Consider the following 12473-nt stretch of genomic DNA (forward strand, 5'->3'; position numbering starts at 1 on the left):
TTAACACGTAAGTACCGAAAAACTACTTCCTGATATCTTCCTGAAAATCTGACTTCATTCTTCGGAGTAGCCATGAAATTTTGGAAGCTTTTATTCCTACATCTGTAAATTATTTTGATACTTGTGTCTTATAGCCACCGCACTCAAGTTCCGTCGAGAAATTAAGTTTGGTTAATACTAATGAAATAAAACAAAATATGATGAAAATATGATACTCTATCAACAAAATTATGGAAACTACAACAAAGGATTACGGAAGGGGGGAGGCAGCCAGACCGCATTATATTAAAAACATAACCTAAACTAACCTAACCAAAATAGCAACTAAATATTTCTTTAAAATATGGCTACAATGTAGTTTCTCACCGAGCCGAAGCTAATATTGTCTGGTATAAAGACCATGAAAACCGGTTATTGTCTCATAGTCGTGATACAAGATTTTGAGTGTGATGGTTATAAGATAAAAGTACCATTATTTTTTATATCCTGAAAAGGACGGATCCTCGAAGATGGCTTTAGGGGCACGTGTCCCCCACAGAAGTTCGGAAATTTCACTAACTGCAGGGTTGGAGGGGCGAAAGATACCAATGGGGAAGCAACATTTATGTCGGTGTCTCTCTCAAACATTAATTCTGTATCGACTTGATTTTATTTATTGTCACTATAAACAAAATAATAAATGAAAAATAAGCCTTGCCCATTAATTCTGTATTCTGTATCGCGAAATCACGGGATGGCGGGCCACCAGCCCCCCATTGCTCTTCATTTCTGAGGCTACCAGGAAACGGAGATCAGCACAGCTGGTAGGGATTGTAAAATCCGACGCTGTATTCTTCTTCAGATCAATCTTGTAAGGTCTACAAATTGCGCGCTTTGAAATGTGAGTTATGTTTGGAGAAACATTTCGCTACTGTATATTACCTCTGCTGCGTGTTTCCCCGTCCCCCTCCTGGAATGTTACTGTCAGCAATTCATTATTTTGTTCCTACTGGCCTCACCTCCCCAAATCTGATCATTTCTTACCTAAATCATGTTTTTATAGGAAGCAACGATGAGGCGACAAAATTTCTGTCAAGGAAAGGTTTGATGATTGTGCGGATGCGTGGCTTGCCATATGACTGCACAGCGAAACAGATCGTAAGTCTTATTCTATATTTTTAGTGTATACATTTTATACTCTCGGGGAGGAGCTGGGGATATTTTTCAAAGAGAAGAGATATACAGCTTTAAAAGAGTATTTTTAGTAGCTTTAAATCTAGTATTTTTTAGTATTTTTAGTATTAATTTAATTTTTTCCAATATTCGCATGAGTGAGGTTCCTTGGGACAGATATTTGGGAAAATCCCCCCTGCCCCCATTGACCCCCCTGCTTGTTTTTTACCTGGAAACAACCAGTGATGTTTTTGATTACCTTATTTTCAAATAGTGAAATTAAACACTTTTGATTAGAATTCTCATTGAAATTGACAGTAAGTTTTAAGAGCAAGAAAAAATAAACAATGGAATTGCCTAAAACTAAATTTTAAAAGATATGGAATTTTGATCATGGTAATAAAAATTGTTTGCAGAATAGTTTTTATATTTATCTTTAGCAAGAATTCTCAAAGGATTAATCTTATTGGAGAGAAACGACCCCCCCCCCCACTCATATACATGATAATTTCCGTTCCTTTTAATTTTTGATGTTGCTCTTTATTTTCAGTTGAAAAAACTTGTCACCCCACCTTGTTGCGGTGAGGATTGAACCCCGAGCCCGTATTACCAAGCAGAGCACCAACCCACTGTGCTACAACAAATACATAAATATACCAAAATTAAATCCCTGCAATAAATACATATAATAGAGACAAATCACCTGTTAATTATTTACTTAAATATTTGAATGATAATGAGGTAAACAGCTGCCATTATTCCTTAAAATACCAAGGACAGTGTAAATGAATTTCAAATGTATGATTTAAAAATTGGAAACTTCACAACCATATTAAAAAAAAAAGAAGAAAAAATGGGAATTCAAATTTTAAGAACCTAACCTTCATGTTAAGTTGCGCAGCTTTAGCATAAAGGGGTTTCAAATTAAAGAAACATGGGTGAAAACTTAAAAGTAAATAAGCTAAAAAAAAACCTAAAAATGGCACCATCTTCTGTTATTGTGTGAATTTTAATGTTTTTTGTTTTGACAGTTAATGTTTGAATTTTTACTAACGAAAACTGTCGTCGAATTTAATTAATTAATTTTGCTTTTTTTCCCCTTTTTTTCCCTTTTTTGAAAACACCAAACAGAGGAGCCATTTTCCAATGAAAATACCCCAGTAAAGGTGTTTTGATTTTCTAGGGGGATCTAGGGAATCTAGGGGGATTCGTCTTTTGGAATATAAACAATTCATAAAAACTCCAAAGTTTTTTTTTCTTGGCAAAAACTTCTTTCTCTTGCTGAAAGAAATATACTGCAGACTTTTGTGTAAATTTTTTTTTGTGTTTTTACCGAAATCGCACCGGAAAGTCTTCAATAACAGAGAAACAAATTTCACTTTTTGAAAACGTAATGGTTCAAAAACTTTCCGTTCTTTTTGCTAGCAGAATATTTCTTACCAAAGAGACAATAAGGCTTTAAAGGTGGAGTTATTTCTCTCTAGAGATTACATTTACATGTCAATGTAGATTCGTTATTCAGCGTCAGTTCACCTGGTTTTAAAAAAGCGTTATTTTTCTCTCCAAAAATAAGCAATAAAGTTAAGGGCTTGTGAAAATACATCACAAAAATAAACCAATAGAATTAAAATACGTATTTTAAGACAAAATCATAGGAGAGTAAATTATAAAAATAATACCACTATTAGACCACAATTGTGGACGATTGTGCTATATTTCAAAAACTATAGCTGATACAGAAAAAAACTAATTTTATATTTGGAATTTCGTCTCAAAAATATATTAGCGAAAAATAAAAAATACATAAAATACAAGGGACAAAACAGTAAAGTTAATTGTTTGTGATACAGAAAAATTGATTTTATATTTTGAATCGGTATCTCGAAAATAATTTGAATTAGTTTAAAAGCCTTGGCACTAAAAAAGGTAGTTGTTTGTTACACAGAACATCCTCAAGAAGTGAAGTTAGGTTAATCCTAATGAAATGTACCAAAACATGATGAAAATATAATACTTTAGAAAACAATTATGGAAACTATGACTATGGAAAGCAGGTCCCACAGAGCGCATTATATTGAGTACCTAATCTAACCTAATTTTACCTAACCCCTAACAACCTCTAAATATAAAATGTTTAATTAAAATATACCTGTATTGTAGTTTTCTCACTCAAAATACGCAAATCATAAACAATTCAAAACAGTTTTATCAGATCTTAGACAGCGTAATTCTCGAGATTTTTCTGTTTAACAGGCAAATACAAAAAATCCTGTCTTCATGCGCTTTTTTTTTTTTTTTTTTTTTTTTTTTTTTTTTTTTTTTTTTTTTGCTTGAAGTCTTGCTATAATTTACGCTGGAGTTACATTACTTAATAAATATCTGGTTTCTCATGATCTTTTATTATTTTAAAGAGAAAAAAAGAATAAGAACAATGCGCTTGTCTTAAGAACGTTTCGGCTTTTCCTATTTTGCTTTATTTGTTGGTGAACTTTGACTTTGATCTCTATCTTTTCATGCTAACATAGCTTGAATCTGGCTTTTCATTTTTATAGAAAAGTAGTCTTCCAGATGGTGAAGTTTCTCAATTTTCATTTTTTGTTCAAACATAAAATTGAACAAAACTAGCATTGTCTTCCTTCCATAAAGTTGAATTAAGTACCGATAATACCAGGTTAAAGTATAAAAACTTAAAAAATAACATGGGTTTATGACCAGTCCATGTGCAAGGTTTTCACTCAGAGGGGATCTAAACCCCTTAAATCCTATTTTTTCGAATTTCTGAGCACTTATGATCAAATTATCAAATAAAGTTAGGATACTTTTCTGTTATAGCGACTCCACTCAAGAAGTGAAGTTAGGTTAATCCTAATGAAAAATACCAAAACATGATGAAAATATAATACTTTAGAAACAAATTTGGGCTATATATTTGCACATTAGGGGGTGGGGGTATAGTATAGCGGGTCCGCATGCAAAATGTGTCAGCTACAATTATTCTGCATATTATTACGAAGTAAGAATTATTTTGTAACTTAATGCTGTCCAAATACTTTACCCCCCCCCCCCAAATGTGCAAATATATAGCTCAAATCACATAAGTTTAATGTAATATGTCACCCATTACTTGTTTATCACTAAGCGTAAGCTAATTGTCTCTTAATACAGGCAGATGAAACCGGTTGGTTCTTGAATCTTACACAGCGTTAAGTGGGGTCGCTTTAAGGGTCAGCGTTAAGTTGTTCAAAAATATTTTTTAAGTAAATTAAGTACATTAATAGGAGCGTAACAGTATAAGATAAAAGGAATTTAATGCAAAATGTCAGAAACCTGGGGTGGGGGCAGCTGTCTCCACCCCATGACAAGGCCTAGAATTGCCCCAGCCAAATAGTATAATTTTCCTACATTTTAACCCTTTTCATTTTGAAAATATCCGATCCTTGGGAGATTAAATAAAAAAAAAGTTTGTTTCAATCTGAAAGTAAGGACCAACATTAAAATTTCACGAACATAAATTATTACGTATATGGGGGGGGGGGTCGACCCCCTGTCAATACCTCGCTCTTTGCGGTAAAATTCGAGTTTTTTTCCAAATCTTTAAGAATGACCCCTTAATTACCAAGGCCGTTTAATTAGAATAAATAGCTCATTTGAAAGTACAAAAAAAAACTTTAACGCAATACCAAAACTTTTAGCTGGAATACTCATCAAAGTTTTCGTCCTGTTATTGGGAGAATAACAAGAAATTTGTCTGAAATAGAAGTTTTCATGACAGTAGAATAAATAAGAATGACCCTGGTTTTGCTTTCAAGGAGATTTATTCGGGGAAGCTTAGAACACTTTGAAGCCACTTCTTAATATATGTGATAATTTATATAATAATAACATATTGATAACAAAATTATGATCATTTAGTAAAAAATAGAAGTTTATAATTAATAATGGTGATAATTTTTTTATGACTTCTATGCATACATGAATGTAGAGTTAGATAAGTATTAGTCATAAACGAAAAAAAACACAAAAAATGAAAAAAATCATTTCTGAGGAGATTGAAACTAACATCTTAAAATAAATAGTTCATAATAACACTGATAATTCTCATAATAACACAACATTCACAATAAACTAATCAATTTTACTAGGACGAAATAAAAAAAAACCCAGCAAAACAAGCCTTTAGAAAGGACGATGACACTTTGTATTACTCATAATAAATAGCTCATAAAACTAGTAATAGCAAAAAAACACACCACAACTGCCTCAATTATGCTAAGGACATGGCGATAGCTCTATTTATTCATCAAACGAAAAAGTCAAGGGGAAAATCCTTATTTTCCCCCCATCTTCTGAAAAATGTATTATAATTGCTGATCCATTTTCGTATTGATACCTCATATTCAATCGATGATTGAGCCAATAAGGATGATTTTTTTGGGGGGTAATAACATGAATAAGGTGAAAGGAACTTACTCTTATCAAGTCGAACTCCGTTCTGTCTTAGTCAAGTATTTTTCTCATTCATCTTAGTTTTGAAGAAAATATCATATATGTGTTCGGAATTGTTTCGGAGTTAGAGATATTTTCGATAGCGTATTACACACACTATATGTTTATTACTTTTATTTATTCAATACCCAATTGTATTCAATACCCAATTGTTTATTACTTTTCAATACTCAAAGTGTAGAATCTTTGTGACTCTTGTTACACCAAATAAAACAAGACTTTGCAAGAGTGCATCCAGGATTTTGGTTCGAGGGGGGGGATGGGGAGTTCTGTATCGTTTCTTTTACAAAAATCATCAAAGATTTGTTTACATGATAAGTTATTAAGTTAAGTAATATTGATGAATAATTATATATGTTCCTTAATTACTCAATTAAAAATAACTGATAAATTATATGATAAAACAGGAGTTGAAAGCAAGAGTGCATCCGGGATTTTCGTTCGGGGGGGGGGAGTTCGGTATCATTTCTTTTACAAAACTCATCAAAGATTTGTTTACATGAGTATTCTTTACTTTTTTATAAGTCGGACAAAAATTTCCGGGAGGGGTGGGGGATTCAAACTCGATGCCCCGCCCCCTGGATTTTGCCTTGCTTGAGGGCCTTATATTTTTCCTTTTTTTGTACTTTACCAAAGATTTTCTTGAATTCTATTGTATTTCTAATCTATATTAGAAATCGTATTCTATCTATATTTGTCTGCTTAATTTGTGCTCACTGTCCTTTTTGTCTGAAAGTGGGACTTTCTTCATCACGCATGACCATACATATCAATTGTTTCTGTTAATTAACATAACATAGTGTTAATTAACATAACATAGTGTGTTCATAAGCTGCACTATGTTAATAAGTTATATAATATTGATGAATAATTATTTATGTTTCTTAATTACTCAATTAATAAATAACTAATAAATTATATGATAATGATAAATAAATCAATAATAATAAATAATAGTGTAAGATAAGTAGAAATAAATAATAATAAAATAATAGATTAATGCATATTAATTAGAAAATAATATAGTAATAATAAAGTAATAAACAATAAATACATAATAATATAAAATAAATAATATAATTAATGAAATAATAAATATTAATAAATTAATTATGTAACATTGATGAATAATCATCTATTTGGTCGTTTATGTCGATTATTTATGTTAATATTATGTTAATGATTTAAGGTTGAGTTTTTCCAAGCACCTGAGGATAGTTGTTATGTATTAGAAGGGGAAGAGGGTGTTCTGTTTGTGAAGAAGCCAGATGGCAGGGCCACAGGCGATGCTTTTGTCATGTTTGAAACCGAAGAAGAAGGCCAGAAAGCATTGAAAAAGCACAAGCAAGTAATTGGTTCTCGGTATATTGAACTTTTCCGGTCGACAATTGCCGAAGTGCAACAGGTAAATTGTTTTGTACTGTCTTGGCTTGAAGCTTAAAATGGTAGGTTCCTGGGCTGAGTTGACCCTAAATTGCGAAAAAAGGTTAGGGGAAAAAAGGTTACTCTTATGCCTCAAATAATAGTGCCCCAAAAAGAGTAATTTTCGCCAAATTCTGTTGCAGCAATTGAAAGCCCACCTCCCCCCAAAAAATACCGAGGATTTAGCTAGCGCTAATTTGAGCCAATCAGATCTTTTCATGAAAATATTTAACCAACCATAAAATTGGTAAAATCTGATTGCTAACCGGGCTTTTAAGTTAAGGATGGCGTACACTGTAACAACACACAAAGAAACACAAATTAGACAAGCTATTTTGGATTGGCCGGTCACATGAAATAGCAGGTACATTATTTTGGGATTGGACTGCCCAATTTTCCTTCTTTCTGTCCTATCGAAGCTACCTTAACCTTTTTCTGACAACTATTACAGAACTATTGATACTTCGCAATAGAAAAAAAATAACCGCAATGTACTTATCTTTTGCTTTTTGAGACACGCCCTAGAATCCGTTAACCCGTCCTAAGTTGGATACATACATTCTTAAAATCAGCTGTTTTTTTTTAATTTGAATATGGGAATTCCAGTTACACGTGCTTGGAACAGGTGCCAAGATTAAAATACAGCTGAGATAACTAAAGTTATCATTCTTGTATCTTCGCAGTATTGCCACGTTAGCTTATTTTACGCCAAATTGGCTTATTTTGATGGCGACTGGCTTAAAACTTATTTAAGTTTATGAAAAAATAATTATAGAAAGTACTTTTCTAAAGTAATCAGGGTTAACTTTTATCGCAGGAGCTCTACAAGATAGACAAGAAATATACCATTCGACACGCCATTTTAATCTTATAATGAAATCTTCCATCCAACCAATACATAAGTGTAAGCAGAAAAAGTAAAATTTGTGGTGGATATAGGACTAAACATCGTTTGGTTCAGTTTGTATATATATATATATATATATATATATATATATATATATATATATATCTCTTTATATATAAATGATTTCTCTTTTCTCTCGAAAAGAGAAATCATCAATGCAACAGCACAAATACATTAAAAAAAAAGAAAAAAAAAGAAAGGAGATAGAAGGAGAAAGGGAAAACTGTTTTCCTAAATTAGTGATTAATATAGACCAGCACTTGAATGAGGCCTTAACCCTACTCATCCATACAACTACATAGGTCAAACAGCATAACCATACACAATCAACCATAAAGAATAATCCATAAAGAATATATATATATATATATATATATATATATATATATATATATATATATATATATATAATATATATATATATATATATATATATATATATATATATATAATATATATATATATATATATATATATATATATATAAGTTTAGTGTTGTTTCCTGACTTCAAAAGATTAGTTATATCCGAATTGACCATTACACATTCGTAAAAAAAGTTCTGGAGAATATTCACACCCCATTATTCTAGGGACGTTTGAAAAGTAACATTCACATATGAAAAAAAAAATATGCTGGAAATCGTTAAAGTGCCAGGGGGTATTGAAAAATAAACCTTATTGTTAGAATTGGTTAAATGGAAACTTGGACATCCATATTTGTCCTTAAAAGGTTGAAAATTAGGCTTACGAGTTTTAATGAAAAATAGCTCCATATGCACTTATGCAATTTTGAAACCTTATGCAACCTGTGCCAAATTGAAAAAAATAGCTTGAGTGAAAATTGTCAAAAAATAAGCCAAAAAATATTTTTAAATTAGGTTTAAATTAAATTGAATTTAATTTAAAATTTTTATTTTTTTTTAAATTAGGTATACGAGTTTTAATGAAAAATAGCTCCATATGCACTTATGCAGTTTTTTAGCGCAACCCGTGCCAAATTGAAAAAAACAGCTTGAGTGAAAATCATCAAAAAATAAGCCAAAAAATATTTGGCAGTAAGCAGCTTACTTCCAAGCAGCTTTGAAGGCGATTGTTGGTGAAGAATCAAGAGGTGAAGCATCAAAAATTTTATGGACGGGAATATAGTTGCCAAATTCAATTCACTAGTTCTGCTTATTTATTTTCACGGTTTGACGTGGCAACCTGGAACTACTCTAAAAGCTTCGTAATTTTAAAAGGCCCATATGAAGAATCTTAAAGAATCTAGGTTTTGAGATATGAATAGACTTAAGATGGACACCTAGAAGATATGAATAGACCTAAGGGGGCAGAAAATGTTTATTATAAGGCCTTCGGTGCTTATGAATCAGGATGTTTCTGAATAACCTCTAAGATAATAAGCTAATAAGATCTAATAAGCTCTAAGATATTCCTGTGCGTGTACTAGATTTCCAGTAGGAATTGGTTATTTTGAAAGATGGGATGGGGTCTATCCTTTAGAGGCGTTAATGATAGGTAACCATACCTATGGAATTTTGAAGTCGAGTACAGAATTCAAATGAGTTGCTAAAAATTGTCTGGAGGTGGGGATAGGAAATTAAGCAACTTATTTTCCCTAGAGTAGGAATTCACAACCCCTTGTCCATGTGTCACTTTAGAGGGAATGGGCCTTGGAGAAGAAAATTTAGCCGTTTATGTCGAGACGATTCGTCGAGTCGTCGATCATCGAGTCAAGAAACGAATCGTAGTGAGTTTTTTCACCGACTGCTGCTGCTTTGTTTAACAGGCACACTAGTTGGGAATATTTTAGAGGATGGCTACATTTTGGGTAGCCATTATCGGTTAGAACACAAAACTAGGCAAAATTATGCATGAAGCTTACATAAACTAGACCTCCGTTGCCTGTGCAACGGGAAGTGTTGCAGCAACTGTGCCCTGTTCCTTAGGGCACAGTTGCGGAGCAACACATGCAACTGTGCCCTACGGGACACAGTTGCGGAGCAACAGTCTCCATTATGTCCTTCAGAGGACATTTTTCTAATGCGGCTTCGATTGTTATCTTGAAGCATCTTTGATATGATTTTATTTCGAGCTCCTACTAAACTGAGTTTGGTAAAATGTTTAGCTGGTCCAGAAATAAACGAGAAAAAAAAAATTCTAGCTGGCCCAGAACCGAAGTTACCTCTAGAACGTCGAAACTTCGGAAATTATTTCTAAGAGAACGAAGCAACTTGGTATAAAGAACACTTCACTTCTTCTTGCATAACTTTCATAGCACTACTCGATAAAAATAAAATAGACATCAAAATCGAAAATTTAAGAAAATTTCAAAAAATCGGAACGAGATTGACTTTTCCGGAATTATTTCCGGGAAATCTGTAAGAGCTACGGAATTTCATGCTTCAGTTCTCGAAAACATCAATAAAAGTTCTATATGAGTTCATAATTATTTTATCTCTAAAACGTTTACTTCCGAAACTAGGGCCGTCTTAACTCGACGCCAATTCGAAGTATTATGTTTCGAGACGCACATTTCGGGAATTATTTCCGGGAAATCTGAAATAGATACGGAAATAACGTCTTATAGTTTTCTGCTTAACTTTTGATGGTCTAAACTAGGAAAATATAAAACAAACCAAATTCACCAAAAAATTTAAATTGCCCCGAGGGCATGACAAAACTTCCAAATAGAAAAACCCAAAGAAGGAATTTTATTTCAGAGAAACTATTGTAAGCTCCAGTTGTTAGGAGATCGAGACCTGTCGAACCGCGTTGGAAAAAAAAATTCTAGCTGGTCCAGAACAGAAGTTACCTCTAGAACGTCGAAACTTCGGAAATTATTTCTTAGAGAACGAAGCAACTTGGTATATAGAACACTTCACTTCTTCTTGCATACTTTTCATAGCACTACTCGATAAAAATATACGAAACATAAAAATCGAAAATTTGAGAAAATTCCAAAAAAAATCGGAACGAGATGGACTTTTTCCGGAATTATTTCCGGGAAATCTGTAAGAGCTACGGAATTTTGTGCTCCGGTTCTCGAAGAGACAAATGAAAGTTCTATATGAGTTCAGCATAACTGTATTTCTAACAAGTTTGTTTCCGAACCTAGGGTCGTCTTAACTTGACGCCAAACATCGAACGCACAGTTTCTAAGAAAAAAAACGGTTTTTTTTTTATGGAAAACTGTTAGAAATTTTAGGAACTTCTCTGGAACTTTTTTACTCTGTTTCACGTTTCCCTTTCCTCTGAAAAAATCTCAAATTTTTAACTCTTACCACTTCGGAGCTACAGGTCGCTGATCACGGTGAAAAAAAAAAAAAAAAAAAAAAAAACTACGAAAGCAGTAGTGTTGCTCCGCAACACAATTATGGAAAAGGCTATAAAAGTAATTTTGAGGGAAAGGGCTAGAGAAAAGTCCACCATCCTTGTGTAGGTGTCTAATTAAAAAAAGGGGTATCGCAATAGAATTGCATGACACTAATGTCATGTTAATCGCTATGTAATGTTTCCTGGTTTACAACTTTAAGGGTCTTTATTCATCCACATACCGAAGAATTATTTCAAGTTCTATTAATAAAAATAACGGTGGGGGGATAAGAAGTGCCCAGAAATTCAAGGAAATTTGAATGGAGAAGGGGCTGAGCCCTCCTATGGGTACGTTCCTATTTGTAATATACTCTGCATAAAATGATTTCACTTTTTAACTTAGAGCACCATCTGGTGGTCTATACTCTATAGAGCACCATCAGGGCTACGCCCTGTGACATATCAGGGCTATGCTTAGTCAAAATCGACTCACATTCCATTAAAATTAACCAATTAAAATAAGAGTTCTGGGAAAGTTTATAGCAAACACATTCTAATTTCTATGCTATTTCGCATATATCACGATATACTTATCACGATATACGATACACGATATATTATATTCGCATATATCACGATATATTTCGCATATATCACGATATACTATCGCTTTCATCACGATATACTTAGCTTCAAAAAGTTATATGCATAAGAAAGTTAACTTTCTTATGCATAATGCAAAATGCATTATGCTTATGCAAAAGTTATTTGGATAAGAAAGTGCCTGTGGTGGCACATTGAATTGATCTTTTTCTTGGAAATGCTGGGGCTGGGGTTTTGTCCCAGCAACTGCAGTAACGATACACATACTCAGAGCTATACCCAGGCTTTTTTCCGGGAAAGGGTTTTACAAAAGGATGTTTTCGAAGGGGATGGGGGGGTACAAAAACATATTAAATATTTGTTTCATACTTATTTTCGTTACGTTCTATGATCGGATAAAAATTTTGGTGGGTTCAAAACCCCCTTCATCCCACTCCTCCTGGATACGGCCTTGCACATAACTTTGTGGTAAACAGGCGTCGTTATCCATAGACCAGGGAGAAACTTCACTTTATTCCAAAAAAGGAAAGAGATAAAGAAGAATAAGAATTTATAAAGATTAGATAACAAT

The 12473-nt window shown here is 32.9% G+C and overlaps 1 protein-coding gene across 2 annotated transcripts in view; it reads left to right on the forward strand.

Moving 5' to 3' along the window:
• The window catches only part of LOC136033273 (epithelial splicing regulatory protein 1-like), a 219262-nt gene that overhangs the window by 124043 nt on the left and 82746 nt on the right, over positions 1-12473 (forward strand). For both annotated transcript variants that reach the window (XM_065714031.1, XM_065714032.1), the window contains exons 9-10: positions 1043-1137; positions 6848-7063. In XM_065714031.1, the coding sequence (XP_065570103.1) occupies positions 1043-1137; positions 6848-7063 (311 nt within the window). The remainder of the gene's footprint in view (positions 1-1042; positions 1138-6847; positions 7064-12473) is intronic.

This window comes from Artemia franciscana, chromosome 11, assembly GCF_032884065.1.
Source record: "Artemia franciscana chromosome 11, ASM3288406v1, whole genome shotgun sequence".
Classification (NCBI taxonomy): domain Eukaryota; kingdom Metazoa; phylum Arthropoda; class Branchiopoda; order Anostraca; family Artemiidae; genus Artemia; species Artemia franciscana.